This window comes from Apus apus, chromosome 8, assembly GCF_020740795.1.
Source record: "Apus apus isolate bApuApu2 chromosome 8, bApuApu2.pri.cur, whole genome shotgun sequence".
NCBI lineage: Eukaryota > Metazoa > Chordata > Aves > Apodiformes > Apodidae > Apus > Apus apus.
The window spans coordinates 1,390,237-1,413,845 of record NC_067289.1 but is presented as its reverse complement, the minus strand read 5'-3'; the positions used below and the strand labels follow the sequence as shown (position 1 = coordinate 1,413,845).

Sequence of the window (23,609 nt, the reverse complement as noted above, 5' to 3'; positions counted from 1 at the left end):
AGCCCACCCCACTACAACCTCCCTTCAGGCAGTTGTAGAGTAAGGAGGTCTCCCCTCAGCCTCCTTTTCTCCAGGCTGAACACCCCCAGTTCCCTCAGGGGCTCCTCAAGGAACCATCACCACACTGTGACAGACCTTCCCTTCCCAAGCCCCAGCTGCTGCAGGGGCAGTGCCACTGCCCACATGGCCCCTGAGGGTTGGGCTGACACCCCTGCAGACAACCAACAGGCCCCTCTGCTGCTGCTAAGTTCTCCCATGCTTCCACCACCAAAGAGTAAGAACTGCTTTAAGAGATGTTGCATGTCAGGAGTCAGGAACAATAACCCTCTGCCTGTCCTTGGTGTGTTCAGCTAAGATAAACAAATGTTCTGGATCTGCTTTTTCCACCTCTCTCTGGTTTTGCACTGCTTTTGAGTGGGGGAAGGAGAAAAAGATGCTGTGTGAGGACTGTTGGAATGAAGAGTAGAGATCTGAAAGCCAACAGAAGCACCACGATAACCCTGCGTGCAGGATTTCACCTTGAGGAAGGAAGGGAAAGGATCCAGGGGAACAGGCAGGAGCCGAGCACCACACAGCCCGTGGAAGAACTGCCCCAGGCACAGGACACATTTCTCCACACTGCAGGAATGCCAGAGGTGTGCTAGATGTGACACAGAGCATGGATGTGCCTCTCACCCCTTCCCCAGCAGCCAGTGAGGTGCCCATCAATCCACACAGCCCGGCTGCAGGCTGAGCACCCACATCAGAGCAGTCACCTTCCAGCTCCACTGGTATGAGGAGACACCACAAACACTAGCAAGAAAAGTACCTAAACTCATGGATTACTCCATAGCACTGCTCAGGGTGAGGAGAAAGAGGATAGGGACTAACATTGAATTAAGGCCCATTTAGGATTAGGCTGAAAAAGCTTTCTCCAAATGCTTGACACTAAGGCAGCTCGATTGTCCAAAAAATGTTTTTGATTTTGCAATTTACATGAAGCAATTAATCTGAAAACTTTCTAGCAGTAATTAACAGTGTTGCTCTCAAGGTCTGAAGTCAAAATGAGATGGCAATTTGATACAAGGTAAAAACAAAAACAAGTTTGTGAGTATGAAATAAGTCACTTTCCACAACAAAGGAATAAGCAGAGCACTCCAGAAGTTACAGCTGCTCAGATCAACAGAACAAGATTTCCTCCTTGAGTCATGATTTTCCCAAGTCTGAAAGGCCTGGTTTATTTCCCACAGAATTACTCATACATTACAACTAGGTCCCCTCCTCCCACCTTTATTAGGCCCAGTACCCATAAATGCTCTCCCACGAGGTCTAACCCTCTGAGGGCTCAGGAAGGCAGGAGCTGCTGAGCTAACAGGACAGGCTGCAGAGCCCATCTCCCCCAGGACCACCAGAACTGTTCCCTGCACCAGGACACACTGAACCCTCCTCCCACCCGCTGCACTAAGCTGCAGCCAGTAAAGTGGTTACCCCCAGCAGGGGTCAAGTCAGACCATCCATGGCCACCACCTCAGGCACCCACTGCTCCCTCCTTCCTGCATCACCAGGGCAGGACTGGCAGCACCTGCTGGCTGCTTGCACGTGTCACAGCTTCTGGCTGGTGGCTCTATGAACTGGGTGCCTACCACATACTGCTCCCACCTGACAGCTCTCAGGCAGAAGGGGAGAGATCACAGCATCACAGAATGTTGTTCAGACATTTATTTCACAGAATGGTGGGGTTGGAAGGGACCTCTGGAGACCATTCAGTGCAACCCCCCTGCCAGAGCAGGATCCCCTAGAGCAGATCCCACAGGAACACATCCAGCTGGGGCTGGAATATTTCCAGGGATGGAGACTCCACAGCCTCCCTGGGCAGCCTGTCCCAGGGCTCTGTCACCCTCACAGGCAAGAAGCTTTTCCTCATGTTGAACTTGACCCTCCTGAGCTCCAGTTTGTGCCCATTGCCCCTTGTCCTGTCCCTGGACACCCCTGAGCAGAGTCTGGCCCATCCTCCTGACACCCCCTGCAGATATTGCTCAGCACTGATCAGATCCCCCTCAGCCTCCTTTTCTCCAGCTGAGCAGCCCCAGCTCTCCCAGCCTTTCCTCACAGGCAGGTGCTCCAGCCCCTCAGCATCTTGTGGTGAGTGAGCTCTTGGAAGAGCCTTTGTCCTGCTCCAGAACACCTTTACACACAGCTATGGACCTGCTGCCCTAAACCTTTATGAACAGCACATTTACCTGCTGTTCTGGCCTGGGTTATTTGGAAGTGTGCAGTGCACAAGTGTTCAACAGCCAGTTCCCAGCCTGGCCAGCAGCAGTGTCCCCTGGCTGGTCACTGCACTGCCTGGCTGCTCAGCTGGCACCTCACACCCTGGCACAGGCAACATGCAGCTGGGCAAGGCAGGAGCTGGTCATGCAGGGGACGTGCACAGGGCAGGGTTACTGTACCTTTTCCTTTTCAGTCCACATAGAAAGGGCCAAGAGAGGAAAGAAAAAGCCAGAAATCAATACAAAAGAAAGGAGTGAAGTAACGAACAGCATATGTGTGATCATCTTCAAAGCCAGAGACAACCTTTGCTGAAAGTGTTTCCTTCTGTTAACATTTCCCCTTCTAATTTCTTCCAAGTAACTGAGAAGATGCCACAATAGCCAGTGTTTTAAAACCAAGTGATTAAAAAAGTGCATGGAATCTCTGAAGAAAAATCAGTCTATACATTCTGACTTCATTGTATTAAAGACAAAAGAAGGAGGAAACTGAGAGGAAATAATACTGGAAGTTCACAGTGACACAAATGGTCAGACTTTTCAACAGTCACCACCACCCATCCACTCAGCTCCCCATTATCTTCCAAAAACAATCAAGGTCCCCAGAATTCAGGCTTTTTTAATGCTCTCTTCAGGTACTTACACTACTGTTCTCCCAAGATATCATGCTGCCCCACACCTCAACACAGACTCAGGACCCTAACAATGAGTTTTACAGCCAACAGAGAAAATAAATGGTTCAAAAGTAATCAAAACAAAGTTTAGCTAACATAGAAATCTTCTGTCCTGAACATAGTCTCCATGAAAAATAAGACATTGCAGTGAGTTCTCATTAAAGGGATAGGTTTTGAATAACATAAAAACTTTAGGTCTTCTAGAAACACGGAGGAAAAAACCCTAAAGATTATTTATTATAGGCTTAAAAAAGTACATAAATTGTCCAGTCTACAGACACAAACTGCTGGTTTAAATGACAGAGTAAACTCAAGGTAGAACACTGCTCCTGAGCTTCACCATCATCGTGACAGACTGGTTTGGGTTGGAAGGGACCTTAAAGATCATCCAGTTCCAAACCCTTGTGTGGGCAGGGACACCTCCCACCAGCCCAGGTTGCTCCAAGCCCCATCCAACCTGCCCTTCAACACTGCCAGGGATGGGGCAGCCACAGCTTCCCTGGGCAACCTGGGCCAGGCTCTCACCACCCTCACACTCCAGAATTCCCTCCTCATGTCTCACCTCAATCTCCCCTCTTCCAGTTTTCATCCATCCCCCCTTGTCCTCTCCCTCCCTGCCCTTGTCCCAAGCCCCTCCCCAGCTTTCCTGGAGCCCCTTCAGGCACTGGAAGGTGCTCTAAGGTCTTCCTGAATCCTTCTCTTCTTCAGACTGAACTCTTTCTTTGCACCCAAGGTGGCCTTATACAGCCATACCCTGCCAGGATTTCTCTCCTTGCAGACAGATTCCAAAGCAATGGAGTCAACACCCAAGTTTTAGTTACAGAACACCAAGAATTCCACCCAGAAGTGTCCAGCAAACATTAGTGCCCATGTCTGAAACGAAGCTGGATGACACACTTGAATCCCTCATCCCCTTTAGATTCCAGCACAGACTCACAGAATAACTTCAGCTGCCACAGAGCTGGGGAGGTCTGCATGCACAGAGAGCAACAGCAAGGTCAGAGTTAAAATGTGCTCCAGAGCAGACACTTTGGAGGTCTCCACATGATGTACAAATGTTAGAAAGCCCACAAGGTCTACTAATAAAAACTTAGAAGATCATGTGTTGACCGTAGCAGATAAGAAGTTATTTGTACTCAGATCAATCACATTCTCTAATAGTTTCAATACTGGATTAAGCAAATGGCAATTAAGTTTCATGTCTCAATACCCAGGAAGGTGAGTCTTAGGCTGTCACAGCCTTTCCCACCCTTCTCTTGTACCCTGTCCTGCACAAGTTTTGGTCCCTTGAATAAACTCAGCCAACTTTGAAAGAAAAGTCAAGAAGAAAATGAAATTTCTGTAATTGTTAAGAATTTGGTGCTGGCACAAGGCACAAAGAGTCCATGTGTATGGGAGCAATCCAAGAGCTGTTCTCACCCAGGTGGTGAGTTGGATAAACACAGGCACAAGGTCAGAAAATGTTTAAGAAAGTTCAGTGATAAAAGGAAGGGAAGAAAAACAGAATGAAGGGACACAGAGATGTCTGGGCAGCTATTGTGCCACAGGGGAGAAAATTAACACCCTATTAGATGATGGTTGTGTACTGGTACTGGTTTCTTCCACATGGAAACAGAGTCATTTATATTCAAACATGCAAAAGGCTCTTCAGACAATTGCTACAGAGCTAAATTTCTCAATATCAGTGCCAGTCCCCAGCAAAGCAGAAGAAATACAGAAATAGGGGCAACTAAAATATTACTTGTGCTTGGTTTCTTTCTAAAAAGAAAATCACAGTTAGCACAGACAGAACATACTAGAAGAAATCCCTCCTGCAGTTCTAATTTTAACTAGGTTTTCTTTAATATGTTTGTTTGGGGCTTTTTTTTTTTTAAGATCAATAAAATGCAAAAAAATTCAAAACTTGATTTTCAACTTACCAAAAATCAGTGCTAACCCATGGGAAGTCCCCACTGCTATCAGATTTGATGCTGCCTGAAACAGTCATGCAGAAAGGTTGAAAGCAAAAGAAATGTCAGTCCCAAATCCACCACTTAAACTCCCACCACACCCCTGCAAAGTGGAAGATTTAGAACGTTACAAACAGAACAATGTTCTAATTTTTAAGTGCCAAGCAGTTCCTGTGTGGAAGCTGGAGCAGAATTACACCTGAAGGACCATCACACAGATTTTCTCAGGATCACAGGGCTGCCTTTTCCTCTGCTGTTGGAAACTCAAATGCTCAGAGTGGCACCCACAGTGAAATTTCTTCTCTGGAAGCCTCATTCTTTTGGTGTGGCAGCTGAGTATAAATCCTCAGAGGGTTTTTCTCACTCAGCTGTTCCATCCACCTCTGAAATCTACTACACCCCTGGGGCCCTGAAGACACAGTCCACAGCAAGCCCAGAGACTCCAACGTGCTTCCATGGGGAACCAAACAGAGCTCCAAAGTTCTATCACACCTGCAAACCTGCACCAATTAAAACCTCAGAGAAATCACATAATACTCCAGATACATTAATGTTGTTCTTGTTTCTTAGCAAGTGTAAGTCAGCTTGAAAAAATTAAGTGCTTTAATGTCTGGGATATGTAAGTACAGTTTTTATCCTATGTGTACATTTGTCACCGTGTGCTTCCAATTCAGACTTTTGCTTTAGAGGTGACTACAAGAGCTTTCCTTTTTCTTTTTAAACAAAAAGTGTAATTTCTTATGGAATGCTGCTACAGCAGCCAAAGTGACTAAGCACATCCTTAATTTCTTCATAAAACATTCAAACTCATTTCACAGCACAAATACCAGCTGCATTTCACCTCCTTAAAATACTTCTCCTTTTAACTAGAGGCAGCTTAATTTCTGATATATTTTAATTAGCATGCTTGATTTCAGGAAGTTTAATGCAAGTTTCTGAGCAGGAGTAACTTATGAGGTCATATTTCAGGTGCAGAGATTTTGAACCCACCACTTTATGAGCTCTTCGATTTAAGCTTCTTTAAATAATTGTTCCGAGTCAAAGCAACAACTGGCAAAGAAATAGCTGAGGAAATGCAATGTGTTCACCAGCCAGACACCTCCCAAATGAAAAAAAGTTTGGTGCTCAGCTCCACAAGCCCTGGTGATGACATGAAAAACAGAAGAGTGTGGGGCTTGATCAGAGAGGAGCAGCTGGGCAGTCAGAAAAGGTTGAATTCTGCCCCCAGGAATTAAATACTTGATGCTGCTTCTCCCATCCCTCAGAGCTGAAAGTTCTTTGCAGGGGTAGGAAGGAAGATGCATTTATCAGCTCTCTCAGATTACTGCTTCAACAAACTTGCATGAAAACTAAATATACAGCACTTGAAAATTGTTACTTACAATTGCAGTGGGCAAGCCAGCATCCACTTTGTCCTAGAAAAACAGGACAAGCCATGAGTGAGAGAGAGAGAATTCCCAGTTCCATGTGTGTCTCTAATACCTGGAGCTACAACATGCAGAAAAATCAACACAGGTTGCATTTTAATAATCTCACCAGGGCAGACAATGCTGAGCTAGGAATGGCTGGAAATTCAAAATTCGTCTGCTGAGGCTAGAAATTCCCACTGAACACCCAAGAAAGGATGAAAAAGTGACCAGAAATGGAGAGGAAACAGAATATTCTGTAATTCCCTATGAAGGTTATTGTGTCCTTCTCAAATGAGTCTAATCTTACTAAGTTGTCAGTATCCCTTGTGTACACAGCACAGACATCCATGGAAAAGGCCCTCCCTCTGCTCTCAAGCACACCTTGTCACACTGGCCTAGGCTGGTGGCTCATCCCCACCTGCAACCAGGCAGGGACCAGCCAGTCACAGCACACGGAGGGACCCTGGTGATACAGCCATGGCAACAGGATTCAGGCCTGTCATCCCTGTTCTCCCTTGCAGGTTCCAGAAATCAAACACTGAGAGAATGGTTTCGGTTGGAAGGGACCTTAGAGATCATCCAGATCCAACCCCCTGCATGGGCAGGGACACCTCCCACCAGCCCAGGCTGCTCCAAGCCCCATCCAACCTGCCCTTCAACACTGCCAGGGATGGGGCAGCCACAGCTTCCCTGGGCAACCTGGGCCAGGCTCTCACCACCCTCACACTCCAGAATTCCCTCCTCATGTCTCACCTCAATCTCCCCTCTTCCAGTTTTCATCCATTCCCCCTTGTCCTCTCCCTCCCTGCCCTTGTCCCAAGCCCCTCCCCAGCTTTCCTGGAGCCCCTTCAGGCACTGGAAGGTGCTCTAAGGTCTCCCTGGAGCCTTCTCTTCTCCAGGCTGAACACCCCAACTCTCCCAGCCTGTCTCCAGAGCAGAGCTGCTCCAGCCCTCCCATCATCTCCGTGGCCTCCTCCTGACTCCCTCCAGGAGCTCCATGTCCTTCCTGTGGTGGAGACTCCAGAACTGGACACTCTAACTCCCACCCCAGCTGTGGTCCTGGCCACTCAGACTTCCCTGGCAGCCCAAGCCCCCAGCAGTTCCATTGCACCCACAGGGCAGTCCCAGAGGCAAAAACGTGCAGTGCTGCTTCTCACTCAGCTCAGTGTGTTCTGAGCCTGCTGCAGGCAGCTCACCAGCCTATATCAGCACCTTCAACACACAGTAACAGCCCTGCTCTTGTTTTATATGAACATATCCCAGCAGGTTTATTGATATCTAGGGACATAAACCAGTGTTAAAGAGGACCTACTGCTGCAATAACTCAGCTAACACCTGATCCACTACTGGCTCAGGATTACTGGTTATTTATGCACCAAACAGGTTAGTATTATCCAGAACTAACTGCAGGGGGAGGGAGGAAATCACACACACCCCACCCTTCACAGCAGAAGACACTGCCATTTTTCTTCATGGTTATAACCAGGAGACACTTACTGCTGCAGACACTATTTGGGCTGAAATTCCTTTCAGAAGCGAGAGCCGTATCACTGATCCATGGAGTGAGAGAGAATCGGGGAGTTTTTTCTTCCTAAGGAAAGAAGAAATAAACCAAACACGTTAAGAGCAGAAGAAAAGTTGGGAACTTTGCCTAGTCCACAGCTAAACCAGCAGGTAAACTGCAAGCACTCATTACTCACAGTTTCCATTCTTGGGGTCTACAAGCACAGAATGAAGAGAACGTGGGACTATTATCACTTCTTATCTTACCCTGTCCCTGCACACAAGTTGTTTTGAACTTATCTCCCAGGGCAAAAAAACTGAAATAGTCCTTCAAATAAATCATCAGTTTCAAGCAGGTATCTGCAAACCTTAGAATTTATTAATAAAGGCTGAAAGCAACATTTTTGGTCTTCAATCAATCTTTCTGTGTCTCAGGAAGCTTCAGCCTTTAAAGGTGAGTGTCTAAGGAAAATACACAACTGAAAAAGGCTCATTAGGAGAGCACAGAACCATGGGAAAACAGGGTGTGTGCTTGGAGAGTAACTTGCAACTAAAACACTGCTGATCTGATTTGAAAGGTAAGTGTCCCAGTCTGTGGCAAAAGTGTCTTGAAAAAGGAGCTGGTGTAAAGGGGCAGGTACTTCTGAAGAGCACCAGTGTACACAGAAGACACACCAGATGGGGAACCCCAGGAAAACTGCAACCTTGTTGTCACACACACACCACGGGAAAGAAACATTTCCAAACTAACACAGAACATTTGGTTCTTAGCTCTCCAGAGGCCCACAAATAAGTAGCTCACATGTAGGCTGAAGAAATAGGGAGGTAACAGCTTCTGCCATGGCTAAGGACCCATAAACATGGCAACCAGCTGCACCCAAACACAACACTCCGCAAGTTTTTCTGCCCACTCCATACAGGAGTTTCAGCCCTTCCAGGTTACATTTTGCTTAATACAAACCCACTTATTTGGAAAAGAAGGGGCAGTGAGTCACTACATCTCCAGGTGCCACCATAAACCATCACACCTGCAGTGTTTATATCCTGTGCAACTGCTCATGCCACAGCCCCAGCTGAGCACATCAGGCAGCCATGGGAGTGGCTCAGGATGCAGGACCAGGTCATCATTTAAGTAATTAAAGAGACAAAGTCAGCAGTGTTACAGCTGATTATCACATTCCAAGGCTGCCCTTAGACATCTGTTCACTTGCCTTTTAAAAATAACCAACAGCTGCCTGCAGACTCTGGAAATCATCATGGTTCAGTGTTTGAAAGATGCCATTAAAATCCAGAGAAATGCAGATACTCCAGTTCCCATAAGATGCATTTACTGCTCCAACAGGCTCACCCTTAGAGCAAAGGCAAATCCCAACCTTTGTCTGCTTGATCCTGCACAACTAACATTGTTCTGCCAAAAGCAGCTTCATCAGGGTCCTGCAGCATCCCCCTGGGACTTCAGCACTAGGATACAGCAGCAGGAGACAAAACCCACATGTGGTTTAAAGGGTTCCTACCCAAGGAACAGACACATCACAGGCTCAGAGAAATCATGGAATGTGTGAGGTTGGAAGGGACCTTTAAAGATCATCTAGTCCAGTCCCCCTGCAGTGCACAGAGACCTTTTTAACTAGATCAGGTTGCTCAGAGCCTCATCAAGCCTGACCTGGCACGTCTCCAGGGATGGGGCCTCCACCACCTCTTGGGGTAACCTGTGCCAGAGCTTCACCACTCTCAGTGTCAAGAGCTTCTTCCTGATATCCAGTCTGAATCTGCCCTGCTCTAGTTTAGGGTGATTCCCCCTTGTCCTCTCCCTCCCTGCCCTTGTCCCAAGCCCCTCCCCAGCTTTCCTGGAGCCCCTTCAGGCACTGGAAGGTGCTCTAAGGTCTCCCTGGAGCCTTCTCTTCTCCAGGCTGAACACCCCAATGCTCCCAGCCTGTCTCCAGAGCAGAACTGCTCCAGCCCAAGGATCATTTTTGTGGCCTCCTCTGGACTTGTTCCAACAGGTCCACATCCCTCCAGTACTCAAAAAAACAAGAACTTGTTGTTAATGGATATAAGCAGTGCTCCTTCAGAACCCATCTGAGCTCCCAGCAGACTAGTCAGACCTTTTCAGGTGTGTCCGGTCCCCGCTGTCAGAGCTTGCTACAGAAGATGTGTCATAGGAGTGTGCATCCGTGTTATCCACGTTCAGGAGAAAGGGATCCTCCAGAATGAAAGACTCTTCTTCATCATCAGTCTGAAGGAAAAGAATCAGCAGAGCTTACTAAACACTGAAAATGCTCAACAGCCCAACTGAAACAACAGCAAAACAGTATCCATCAGGCAGAAGAACCAAGGAGAGGACATGATAGTCTCACATACACAAACAGAACTAGGTATTATTTTACTAGACTGATTCTGATTTACTAGACTGATACTAGAACCAGTTTCCAGAACTCACAATAGTCACTGAAGTGAGCTGGGCAGAAAGTTTTTCATCTTTCTTCCCCAGAAACAATCTACTCCACCAAAACCATAACAGACGTTTAACTAAGCTGCTCTCAACCACCTCCAATCCCCAAGAGATGGCCTAGAATCATCATCTACTCCAGCACCTCACCAAGTGGTGGCTACAACTCTAGCAGTCCCTCTGGCTGCTAAAAGGGTTCATTTTGCTCTTTGCTGTGCTCTTCTGCTGGTGATCTCTCTCTCTCCCTCCTCAGGCTTAGCCTGGAATTGTTTTTACAGTCATTTTTAAACAGCCATTCTCCCCACTGCCACCTAAATCCAGCACAGTTCCTGCTCTTCTTGGAGCACAGAGAGCAAACACAACCCCCCAGCTAAGGCCAAGGCTGCAGAGAACAGAGCAGGTCTCCAGGTCTGCCTGCAGCTGGCAGTCCTGTGCCCACTTAGTGGTTGGTTTGTTTTTCCAGTGCAGCTGTGTAGCTTTTCAGCTCAGTCAGGTTGTTACCCACTAAAATCCTTTCCAGAAAATATTTACCAGTCATTTCCACGCTATTTATATACTGAGGTAAATCACACTGCAGCAAGACTTTGTATTTGTCTGCCCAAGTGTTTTCTTCACATCCCCCCTCCAGTTTAAGCCCACCAGGATAATACTCCTCTGACAGGGATATGACTGCACCTCCTGCCAGTTTGGCATCACCCAGATTCGGCAGATTCCAAGAGGTGAAAAATCTACTTTTCATCTCCCCTCACAACTTAAGAGCTGCCCAGAGTTCTTAACTTTTTTTTTAACTAAGAAAAAAAGCATGTTTGATGACCCTGACCTTTAATGAACTGTATAGTCTTCAGGTGACTGTCCTGATCCACAGGGGAACATGCTTACATTTGATGGAAAACCTTTTAAATGTGAATATTTTGACTGAAAAAAATAAAATTCCACATTACACACTGTACAACGACCACCCAACCAAGAATGCCTTTTGTCAGCTCTTGGTATCAGGAAATTATGAAGGTGTGCAATTTTATTTCCCAAAAAAAAAAACACCCCACAATAGGAGAAGAGCCAAAGGAGCACGTCCTGCCTCTTCTTAGCTCCTCCCTGTCCTGGAGCTGCTTGCCTGTCTGATGGGACCACTCACCTCGTTTAAGATGCTCTCCAGGGTTGGAGGGGTATCAACTTGAGGAATGTCAAACTCTTTGTCATCAATCTGCAGACCAGAAACCAGAGGCTGAGTTTAGGTTGCCTGCTCCACCTGCCAAACTTGTTTCTAAGCAGAGAACAAGAAACCCCAGCCACACTCCTCTGCCCGGGAAGGCACCGCCCCAACTACAGCTCCCCCTGTTCAAAACGCAGCCTCCCAAACCCGGCGTTGCAAGGAGCTATTGAGCATCAAAAAGGTTAAATGGTTCCCTGCCCCGTGCCCAGATCTGACATTTCAAATGCCTTTTTGTTTTATTTCACTTCCTAAAGCTCCCCGCCACCACCCAGCCTTCCTCGCGCAGACAGGCAGCAACACACGAGGGTGGGTTTTCTTCCGAGTTGTTTAGTAATGGGGGAAAAGTAGCTTTTTTTAAAAAAAAAAAACAATAAGGACACTTTTATCTGCGACTGGCAGGGCTGCCAGCAAGAGCAGGCCCAGCCCCGGGGAACTGAACTGCCCCTGGGAGCTGAGCTGCCCCGGGGAACTGCCCCTGGGAGCTGAACTGCCCCGGGGAACTGCCCCTGGGAACGGAACTGCCCCGCGAAACTGCCCCTGGGAGCTGAACTGCCCCGGGGAGCTGCCCCGGGGAGCTGAACTGCCCCTGGGAGCTGAACTGCCCCGGGGAACTGCCCCTGGGAGCTGAACTGCCCCTGGGAGCTGAACTGCCCCTGGGAGCTGAACTGCCCCTGGGAGCTGAATTGCCCCGGGGAACTGCCCCTGGGAGCTGCCCCTGGGAGCTGAACTGCCCCGAGGAGCTGAACTGCCCCGGGGAGCTGCCCCGTCCCGCCCCACACCTCCCGGGAAGACGCCGAGGCCCGGGTGAGGCGCTCCCCGGCAGGGCAGCCCGGCCCGGGCTGTTCCCTGCCCTTCGCAGCCGCGAGCTCTGAGGGGAGGGTCCCCCCGGGGGGCTGCACACACAGGGCCCGGGCCCCGCCGGGCCCCGCCGCCCGAGGGCCCTGAGGGGAGCGGCCTCCGCAGGGCCCGGGCCCCCCCGCCGAGCCTCCCCACGCACCAGCTCGCCGCGGGAGTCCAGCTCGCGGTCCAGCTCCGCCACGCTCAGCCGGTGCGCGGAGCCCTCCGGGCACGGCTCGGCCTCCGCCCCGGCCGCCCCGGCGCCCGGCTCCGCCGCAGCCTCCATGGCCGGGGCGCCGAGCGGCAGCGCCGGGGCTCGAACCCGCGGCCGCGCCGTCCCCGCCCCGCGCAGGCGCAGCGCGGCCCCGCTGCGGCCTTAAAGGGGCCGCGGCCCCGAGCGGAACGGCGGGACCGGGGACGCTGCCACGTGCGACCCTTTTATTTAATAAGAAACCCTTTTATTTCATGCGAAACCCCTTTATTTAATACGAAACCCTTTTATTTCATGCGAGACCCCGCGTCTGCGCCACAGCGACGGCTGGGAGACCGGGCCCGGGCCCGCCTCAGCCTGCGAGGGAAGGAGAAGGCGAATTGGTAAAAAACAGGGAAAATCGGCGAATCCCCGAGAGACGCCTCGACTCGAGCCGCCCCGGGCGGAGCTGCCGCCCGCAGCGCTTCGGGGCTCGGGGTGCGCGCAGCCCCGGTGTCATAGAATCACAGAACATTGGGGGTTGGAAGGGACCTGGAAAGATCACCCAGTCCAACCCCCCTGCCAGAGCAGGGGCACCCAGAGCACATCACACAGGAACGTGTCCAGGGGGGTTTGAATGTCTCCAGTGAAGGAGACTCCACAGCCTCTCTGGGCAGCCTGGCCCAGGGCTCTGTCACTCTCACAGTGAAAAAATTTTTTCTGATATTCACCTTGAACCTCCTGTGCTCCAATTTGCATCCATTACCCCTTGTCCTATCACTGGTCATCACTGAAAAAAGCTTAACTCCATCGTCTTGACACTCACCCTTTACGTATTTGTAAACATTGATGAGGTCACCCCTCAGTCTCCTCTTCTCCAAACTAAAGAGCCCCAGCTCCCTCAGCCTTTCCTCATCAGGGAGATGTTCCACTCCCTCCATCATCTCTGTGGCTCTGCTCTGGACTCTTTCCAGCAGTTCCCTGTCCTTGAACTGAGGGGACCCTGCGGTGGGAACAGGGGCTCGTTCCAGGCAGGGCGAGGGCGGCGGTCACAGGCTCTGCTGCCCCAGCCCGGGGTTTGCTGCCAAAAACCGCCCGGGGAGGTCAGTGTCAGCTCCCCCGGGCGGAGCTCCCGGCGTGTCCCGGAGCCCCGCTGGGAGGTCACTCCTGGCACGTGGTCAAATAAAACACACCTTGGAAGGGTAAATAGTTGCAGCGTGATGGTGTCAGGCACCCAAGCTGCCCTGGTCTCTTGTCTGAGCCTACACACGCTGTTCTGGGGTGGCACTGGGCTGGGGTCTCACCTCTCCGAGCCTGGGGACATCCCACCCCACGCCCAGGAGGAACAGACCCTCTGGTGTCCAAGCTGCAGCTGGACCAGCCCTTAGGGTTCCAGCTCCAGCTGGGGCACACACGAAGGGCACCAAGGGCCTGCCTTACCTGTCCGGTCTTCCTGTTGCTCTTCCTGAAGAGCAGCCACGTTTCCCTGCCCTTTGGAGAAGCCTCTGTCCTGTGCCTGGCAGCAAGAACACACGGGTGAGTGAGGAACATCCCAAGTGTCCTCCTGCCCTCCAGGTGAGCAGGTCCCCACTTTCCACCTCCACCCGGGCAGGAACCAGTCCTCCTGCTGTCCTCAGGGCCAGGCTCAGCTCAGTAGTGAGAGCAGAGGCTCTGCCTGTCCAGGGTCACCTTCTGAGCTCTGAATCATCTCAATAATAAGCACCTGGGGAAAAGGTTTTCACAGAAGCAGGCCAGCCAAGGTCACCAGAGGGGGCTGCACAGTGGAGGGAGCTGGCAGTTGCCAACACACCATCACCTGTGCTTTGAAGATGCCTGAAGACCAGCAAATTACAGACTGGCAAGGCGTTTTTGTACCTCAGAAGTGTCATTAGTTCAGGAGTCCCATTCAGGAGACCACACAAGACAACAGTCCCTGTGGCAACGCTGGGGAGGGGTGGGCCTGGAGCTGCTCTGGTTTCAGCCCTGAGAACTGCCCAGCTGCTCTAAGGCTACACCTTGTACCAGCAGTGCCCAGGATGGGAACTGGGAACCAAAACCACCCAGGGATACTCAGAGTAGAGGCAGCAGGTCCCTGGAGCTGCAGGTTAGTGTGAACGATAAGCAAAGCTCTGGAAAAGGCTCCAGGCAGAAATCCACAAAATCAGTCACACCAAGAAACAAAGATGACTAAGACTGCAAGGAACCATCCCCTACCACAGCCTGAGAAATGCCATCAGACACCTGCTAGAGATCCTGCAATTAGAAGCTGATTAGGAAGGCAGCTGTAAGGAATACAATAAATGCTTCAGGCAGGTGAACAGGTCAAGAGAAGTCCCAGGAGTTTGTTTCATCTGCAGAGCTGGATGACACGTACTGCTTTTCCTCTTGTCAAGGGGACAGAGGTTTTGAAAGACACAATCACCCTTTCCAGCTTCCTCCACAGCCTTGCAGACACCAACCAGGTTCCAGAGTCAGTCCAGACAAAAGGAGAGGATTTTTGTGAGAAAGCAACTCTGCTTTAGAGCTATGGTGGCACCAGGGAGCTTAACCTTTCTTCTAGCATGCACAGCTACAGGTATTTAAGGACTGAGTGATTGATTACCACCACATGCTCTCCTACGTGTTCTAAAACCTTCCTTTCCACTGCCAGCTGTTCCAGAATGGTCTTCTGCAGCAATGGGGCATTTGCTCCTCTTACAACAGCTACTAATTCTCCCCCCTGCAAAGGTGGGAAAAGCAACTCAGTCAGTCAGTGCTCCAGTGGTGCCCTCTGGAAGCCACCCCAGCCCCACATCACCCATGGTATTAAGTAACAGGCCCTCCCTAACAGAGCTGCTCTGCTCCAGAACATGAGGGAAACTTTGGAACGACCTTCTTTGTCATTCCTGATAAGCCTGAGGATGAAGCAAAGCAGCTTGTGAGAGGAGGGAGGTCCTGCAGGAGCAGGAGGCTGAACCTGAAGGCTCTCACCCCCACGTCCTTCATTCACCCCTGTCACTTCCTTCATACCATAATCTCTGGATTTGTTGTTGTTGGTTTGGTTTGCTTTTTTTTTTTAATAAAACAAAATTGCATTGTTCTGTTGCTTGGTGGTAAAGCAGAAGGTATTTAAGCAAACTCTGGCTGTGTGTTCTTATCCATGCAGCACCTGATCACCAGTAGATACCAGCAGATAGAGAATAAAATTGCCCTGTCACACATGAAGGAAAAAGTATCCCTCAAAAAGGACATCTATTCCCACCAGCAGGTGATGTTTATCACTATGCAACTACTGCAAAAATGTTGTCACTCACTGCATAAAACAGGAAGGCAGGCTTGCATTTCCCTCTGTATTTTTCCAGAGCATCAATGGAACCAACTTCAGCCTAAAAATAATGTAAAATAAAACACGTGTTTCTAGAAAAGCATTTCTGCTTGACAGAGGAACACACACACAACTGCCTGGAATCAGACCACCTCAGCTGGCTGGCACTCATCCCTGCGGACAGCAAAACATCTCCAGGTCCCAAATTTAGGGGACAAAGTGCCACTGGTCAGAGCCAGGGCCTCAGCCAACCCGCAGCTCAGTGTCCACCACCTGAGGAGCAGGCAGGTCTCACCGGGGCAGGGATATCCATCTCACAGCAGCTTGGCCAAATGAATCCCAGAGAAAAATCAATCACAGAACTGTCAGAGTTGGAAGGGACCTCTAGAGATCATCCAGTCCAACCCCTGCTAAGGCAGGATTGCCCAGAGCACATTCCCCAGGGCTGCATCCAGGGGGTCTGAACATCTCCAGAGAAGGAGACTCCACACCCTCCCTGGGCAGCCTGTCCCAGGGCTCTGTCACCCTCACCATAAAGAAGTTTCTCCTCATCTTTCAGGGGCACTTCCCATGTTCCAGCTTGTGCCCATTGCCCCTCATCCTGTCCCTGGGCACTGCTGAGCAGGGTCTGGCTCCATCCTCCTGCACCCACCCTGAGACACCTACAGGCATGAACAAGGTCTCCCCTCAGCCTCCTCCTCTCCAGGCTGAGCAGCCCCAGCTCTCCCAGCCTTTCCTCATCAGGGAGATGCTCCAACCCCCCAGTCATCTTCATCACCCTCCTCTGGACTCTCTCCAGCAGTTCCCTGTACTAAAACAGCCTAGAAAAGTTAAACTAGGGCCTCTTGTGGGCAAGGAGTGACAGGAGGAGCTGAGGTGAGGCTGGAAGGAGGGCTGAGCAGGGACCTCCACCAGAAACCTCACTGCCCAGGGCTCTGGCAGCAACCGAGGGCCAGCTTCAGCCAGGGGCTGAACACAACCACAGCAGGGGGCAGGGAAGGACTTCTGAAGGACTCTAGTCCAAGACCCTGCCCAAAGCAGGGCTAATCTCAGTGTCACAGGAGGCTGCTCAAGGCTGCATTAGTTTTGAGCACCGTCAAGACTCAGTGCTCCACAGCCCCTCTGGGAACTTGTCCCCGTGTCCAGCCACTCCTACACTGAATACTCTTCTCTACTTGGATTTTTCTCTGCTGCAACTTATCCTGTTGTTTCTTGTTCTTTTGCTGGGTACCACTGAGAAATGTCTGTCTCTGCCTTCTCTATTAATCCCCTGCTGGACATCTGTCCTTTAGTCTTCTCCAGGGTGAACAAACCTCCCTTCACCAGAGGGACACACATGTTAATTATTCTGTCCAGCATTGCTTGCTTAAGCAGAAAACTGAAACATTCAGAACAGATGAAGCCTGAAAATCATTAATTAGATGAGTTCTTACTGATGTAACCAAGTATCTGTACTTGGCAGGGCCAGGCCCACAGGCTGGAGCTCCTGGACTGTTACCATTTTGGCTGAATATTGGAAAGAGAAATGACTTCAGCCTTTAGTTACCTGCTGACTTCAGGAGATGGGTTATTTTAAGAGTGCCAGATTAGACCTTACCACAGCAAAATGCAGGAGATCACTGCCAACTTCATTCCTTACTTTTTGGAAAAGATCCACTACTGGTTTGCAGGGACCACACCAGGCTTGAAATGCATCAACAACTGCAAGCAGGAAAATTTGTAAGAATGAGGTCAAAATGGGTCAGTTCAGACACAGACCAATAGGCCAGTTTGTGCACTTGCCCACTTTGCAGCATAATCATGTGGAAGAGGACTGCAGAGGGCTGCTAGTGCAGCAAGAACTGTCTTGGAAACCTCTGAGGAGGGAGGTCTCCTCCCCTGGTGACCTCTGCAGCACTATCCTGGAGGAGATTTGCCTTAAGTCCAACCAGACCTTCCCAAGCTGCAACTTGTGTTTGTTGCTGCCCTCATTCTCCTCCAGAGTGTGGCAGATCTCCTGCTGAGCACCAGAAGGGCTGCAGATTCAGCTCTGAAGTAGAAACTATCAAACTCTTCCCAGGTTTCAAATGCCAGAGCCGAGGATGAAACCCCATTATAAAATACCAAGCTCATAGGAATGTTATGGAGGAGCTTGTCTGTATTTGGAGGTCAGGGGAAACCAAAAGCCAGGGAGCAGAACTGCTCTCTGCTGCTCCCTCCTCGGGGAAGATAAATGGGAATAAGGAAGAGAGACTTCAAGGTTGGAAGTTAAAACTAGAAAAGGTTTAGTAGAGCAGGGAAGATGGGCTGATAATGAACATGGGGGATGATGATGAAAAATACACAAGTATATCTAAAATCCCATGTCAGTGGTCACTGACAGAGGTGCCCAAGAGTCCCTGGTGGCAGAGCTGACTCAGGAAAAGGGGCCAGGGCTCTTGCCAGCAACTGATGGAGTTGGGTCCTGCAGAGCATGTGGGGAGCTGAGAACAAAGAGCACAGGCCCCCCTCCTAGATGTTCAGATGTGGGAAACAGTTCTTCTTCTTCCCCACGTAAGTCTAAACAAAATGCCTTTTAAGTAAAGGAAGGCAGGAAGGAAGAGAAGACACTTCACTGCCATCCTGGCTGTTACAGGGGATGGCAGGGAATGGGAGGGAATCCTGACCCCTCATTCTGTTCTGCCCCTGGTGACCCTCAGAGTCCTAAACACCCTGTCTCTAGGTCCTGGTATTGATGCCACAAGATTGCCCCCTCCAACCAGAGCAGGGCCTTTAGAAGAACCATTGGCATGGCTGAGATCCCAGAGGTACCAGATCTTCCAGGGGAAACTGCTGCACAGGAGGCTCACCCAGCAGCCCCCTCACCCCCACCCTTGGGAATCAGGGCTGTGCCTTGCACTGGGGACAGTCGTGCTCCAGGTGGTGGCTGGACATGAGACTGCAGAAGCTCCAGCACCAGCACTGCTTGGGATGCATGGTACTTTTCCCACATGAATGAAGAAGGCTGCAACCTCCAGCTAGGTTCCCACTCAAGGCAAGAGGAATGGAGGGACTGACTGATCCCCCGTGCCAGTAGTAAATTATTCCTAGCAGCACTAGGGTCCTTTTAACACAGAACAAAAGCAATCCAGTAGGTTGACCATACCCTTACCAATGAGTCCTTTGAGACACAGCATTTCATCCCAAAGCTCCTGGCTATCGATGCTCATCTGTGTGAAAACCAGTAGGAGAAGCAGTAAGTCATAAGGCACTACCTGCTCACTGCCAACGTTCTGACACTTCATGCTTGCAGTTAGGCTGGACACACCTGCCTGAAGAGATGTTGGCTGAGCACTCAGGAAAATTTTTGGACTGCAGTCCTCTCACTTCTGACCAGGTGGAAAGGCCCAAGCTGTGCTAAAGCATGGGTGGAAGACCTCTGAGAATAAAGCTGGTCAGATATCCCCTCTCCCCACATGCTCTGAGAAACCCAGCTAACTTTGTGGAGAAGCTTACTGGACTGGAGGCTCCATCTCTGACAAGAACCAAGGCAAGGCAGATGGGAAGGATGGCAGCATCCAGCCAAGAGCAAGCCCTCCCTGTTTCATGGCAGCAGCTACTTGAACAGTCTGGCTGCTTGGTTTGCAGAGAGACTATGAGTTGTTCTGGGGGATGACAGGGGACATGACCCCCTGTGTCTTGTCAGGCTGACAGAGCTTACCCTGCCAGGCTGGGGCACATCCAGCAGGAGAGGAAGGTCTGTGGAACACCCTTCAGCCTCAGGCTGTGCCTGGGTCTCCCCAGCTCTTATGGCAGCAACTCCTGTGGGGCCACGAGGCAGGACCTGAGAGCAAGGAAGGGCTCCAGGTGTTCCTCCCGTGCCTTGGCCCCCAGGTGTGTGGGTACTGGGAAGAGCAGCAGGGATGAGGGATCCTGAGCTCCCAGCATCAGCACTTCTGCTCCAGAAGGGACACAAGGAGCCATTTTATTTCACTGGAAGTCTGATAGCAACCATGCTTCAGCACAGCCCAGCAGCTACAAGAGCCACTGGCAGGTAACTGACTGGACAGGCTGTCTGCAGGCTGCCCGGATCCCAGCAGAAGCAGCAGGGGCTTGGAAAGCCACACACACACAGCAGGTTCCTCCCAGCAGAGCCAGCAGGGAGGGGGTGGGCTGGGCAGCCCTGCAGCACCCAGTGCTGCTTCAACATGCTTGTCTCCAGCACATCCTCCTCTCCTCACACCTACTTCAGACCCAAGCCTCATCACATTTTATAAGCCAGATGATGCTCTACCAGCAGTTTCTCACCTTGCCTACTACACAAGCTGTATTACTTTAAGATGTTTCAGTCTTGATCAAATAAACTAGCAAATCCACAGTCTTCATGGTGTCAGGGCACTAGAGGGTGGCCTGAGCCCAGCATGCCCTTACCTGAATTATCTGCTGCGACCTAAAGACTTCCAAACCATAGTGAACAACAGTGAGCATCTAAAGATCAAGGCTGGAAGGGCTCCGTGGAGTCCTTAGTTTAATCCCCTGCTCAAACTCAGCATTAGATCAGGTTGCTCAGGGGCTCACCCAACCAAGGATGACCTAGATGACTCCATACACTTTGTCACACACTCCATTATCCCACACTGCCAAGACTGTTACTAGAAAACACCTCTAGAATCTTCCCCATCTTACAGGAGTTGCCCCTCAGTACATTCTGAGAAAAACACAGGAAGTTAAAAACAAAATAGGCTTCTTGAGAAATGCAAGATCTGGTTTTGTTCATCCTGAACAATGAAGAATTCTAGTAACTCTCTCAGTTGGTATCATTAATCTTAACTGTGTTTAGTCTACACGGGAAGACAGGAAGCTGCAGTAAGGCCAGCTATTTGACACTCATTAACACAGATGTCCGTTAAAGGACTGATAAAACAAGAATTCCAAGGGTGGAAACTGCAGTGGAAATTAAGTGGCAGAGGTGTGACTGGAGGTCACACAGCACAGCTTCTCCAGGGCCTCCCCTTGCTCAGTGCATGGGGAGCTGCTCAAACACCTCCCCTCTTCTCCTCTCCAGCACATGACCCCAAGCCTCGTTTTTTCAGAGAACACCTACAGAATTAAGAAATTTAATTATTCCAGTTATCACTGGTGCTAGGACAACCCTTGGAGTGTTTCACAAAAGGAGTTCAAAGAATTCATCATCATAACTTGTGATGAGTTCAGCTGGTGGACTCGGAAGGCAATGCTGGCACCTTCAAAGTGCTTTGCTAAACTGGCTGCCCTAAGGCCACCAGCACTTGGCTCTTCTCTCATATAACCAGAACTTTTCTAGGACACCACATCATGCCCTTCATGAGCTTCAGATTTCATCTGCAGATGTGAACAATCTCGGTTTTGCAGATCACACAGGAACACCTGGGCAAGAGGCAGGGGAAACCATTTTTAACCTTAATTATCCTCTTTCCCTTATACAAAGTTCACTCCATGCTCTCCAATTTTAACAGTGAACAAACAAGCTTGTAGAGCCCATTATCTCTTTCAGTATTTCTCTCTTGTGAATTCTAAAGCAGATCTTCATAACTGACTTTAGGTTTTTCAATGTTTTTGCATACTAAACTGCTCTCAGAAACCCCCTCTCCCCTATGCAGGTCGTTATAAAGTATCACTAGGTCACCTGCGCAGTGTAAACAGGGAAAAATTCCTCTATACATGATTGTGAAATAGGCTTTTCAGCCTTTGAATGTTTTCATACCTCCTAACTTTTCCACTCCCACACCAATCTTTCTAAATAGTGAATTGGTCAGAAACGTTCAGTGGCACTGGCCATTCAGGAGAACCTCCCCCCTTCCCCAACCACTGTCCCACAAAACACAGATGCATTTTGACCCACGAACTCAGGCAGGCCCCTGCCAGCTCCAGCAGCTCTGCAGCACAACCTGCAGCCCAGAGCACAGCCTCGGGGACAGGTCTGACCTGCCATGCTTCCCCTTGCCTCCCACCTGCCTTCAGGAATGCTTTTCCACCACGAGGACCTCACAGCAGGGCTTTGCCAGCAGAATCTGAGATAGCCCAAGACTAAATTTCATCCTTGGCGTTTTCCAGGACTTTAAAAGTTGTTTTCAAAGCTTGGCTCCTACTGACCTGCAGAACCACCTCCTTCTTTGCAGCCATCCTTCTGCAGGAAAAGGGCTCCCTCCAGCAGCAGTCCCAAGCGTGAAGCACTGCAGATGTCTTCTAGTTATGTGGATCCAACCTGCACCACAGAGAAAGCTTTTCACCTCTCCTGGCTCCTCCACCCGGGACTTGCCACCTACACCAGCATCCCTGCCCTGCTGGAGGGATCAGGATTAGCTCCCAGGGCTTTGGGCTCTGCCTGCACCCTTTCCACAGAGGCAAGGGGCTGCTGCAGGGCCCAGATTGCTGGCAGCAATTGGGGAGGCTGGCAGAGGCACCCAGATCCCAGGCTGGCAGTCCCTGTGTCGCTGGCAGCCGCGCAGCGCTGCCATGGCAGCCCAGCCCTGCCCAGGGCCCGGGCAGCCAAGCTCCCTCCCTCTGCTCTGCAGTTCCTCCAAGCAGCTGCAGCTCCTCTGCCTCCTCTCTGCCTCTAGAACCTGCCCAGCTGCCCCCAGCCCAGCACACAGACCTCCCCCTCCAAGTTCTCCCCCGTTCCTCCTGGACTAGTGGCCCCACGCCAGGCGTGGGCTGCACCCCAGCCCCGAGCAGGGGGACAAGCTGCTGGCCCTGCTCCAGAGGCAGCTGGTTTGGGAAGGCTGGGGGGCTTTTCCCAATTTCCCATGAGTGCCCAGCACCCCCCGGGGTGATGCCCACCCGGGCAGGGCTGCAGGTCACTCTGTCCCTGCCCAGGGCCACGGGGTGCAGACCTTAGAGGTGCTTCTTGTCACACAGCACATGACATCTAGTGGCTGGTCCTTCAGCTGGTCAGGGCCTCTCCTGGCTGAGGATTCAGCTTTTGGCACATCAACTCCCCTGGTGGCCTGGAAAGCCAAGGGGACATTGTCTAGTGCCCCCAGGGGACATGGTGGGGCTGAGCCTTGGCAAGAGCTCCCTTGCCTCCAGCACCAGCTCAGCAGAGCAAACCACACCTTTGGATGCCACCAGCAACTGTCCCTTTTTTTTTTTCTTTTAGAAATAAACCTCCAGCAGACTCCTAATGACTTTCACAACTGAAACTGTACATGTTTACACCTCTCATGCACTTACATTTTAGGATTACGAAAACCTGTCCTGCTAAACCCATTTTAGTCTTCAAGAATCTGATCTCATGCACCTCAATGGTTCTTCTGCCTGCTGTGCCACTGCTTCTGTGCTTTCATGAAGGAGCAGCATCTACTGAAATGACTAAAGTCTGTGAAAATAAATTTAAAAAAATAAGAATATACAGGCACAAGATGCTCTCAAGCAGGTCCCTTGGTGTCCTTCACTATTACAACGCAACTCTGTGACTGGAAGAACAACCAAATTGTCTCATTTGACTTTCTGTGTGGAGAGACTCCACTCCAAACGTGGGCTGGAGGTGGTGAGGAGCAACCAAGTGCAGCAGTGGTCTGACAACTTGCATGTCAAGCCCCATGCAGAACTGTGCACTTCTTGACACATCAGCTTTGAGAGGACACCATCACTGGGCCCAGACACAAAGAGAGGACATACTTATCAAAATCCATGAGGACTGGCTTTCAGAAGAGAAATGGCACCAGAACAGCAGAAATCCTGGTGATTTCTGTAAGATTCAGACCACCTCCGAACTTGCTTCATTTCTGCAAGCAACCCTGTAACTCACAAGAAGTTGCTACCTAAATAAAGTTGGTAAAGGTCTGGGCAACCAACCAACCAGTTTGTTCCCACCGTGAACCTCAGGCGAGCGACTC

General features: G+C 50.4%; 1 protein-coding gene across 1 annotated transcript in view; it reads right to left on the bottom strand.

Moving 5' to 3' along the window:
- VPS8 (VPS8 subunit of CORVET complex) overlaps positions 1 to 12,610 on the bottom strand; it is a 77,500-nt gene extending 64,890 nt beyond the window's left edge. Inside the window, exons 1-6 of the mRNA XM_051625903.1 lie at positions 12,441 to 12,610; positions 11,366 to 11,434; positions 9,887 to 10,017; positions 7,776 to 7,869; positions 6,252 to 6,284; positions 4,840 to 4,894 (exon numbers count right to left, since the gene is read on the bottom strand). Coding sequence (XP_051481863.1) covers positions 4,840 to 4,894; positions 6,252 to 6,284; positions 7,776 to 7,869; positions 9,887 to 10,017; positions 11,366 to 11,434; positions 12,441 to 12,566 — 508 coding nt within the window. The 5' untranslated portion in view covers positions 12,567 to 12,610. The remainder of the gene's footprint in view (positions 1 to 4,839; positions 4,895 to 6,251; positions 6,285 to 7,775; positions 7,870 to 9,886; positions 10,018 to 11,365; positions 11,435 to 12,440) is intronic.
- Between the last annotated feature and the right edge of the window lie 10,999 nt (positions 12,611 to 23,609).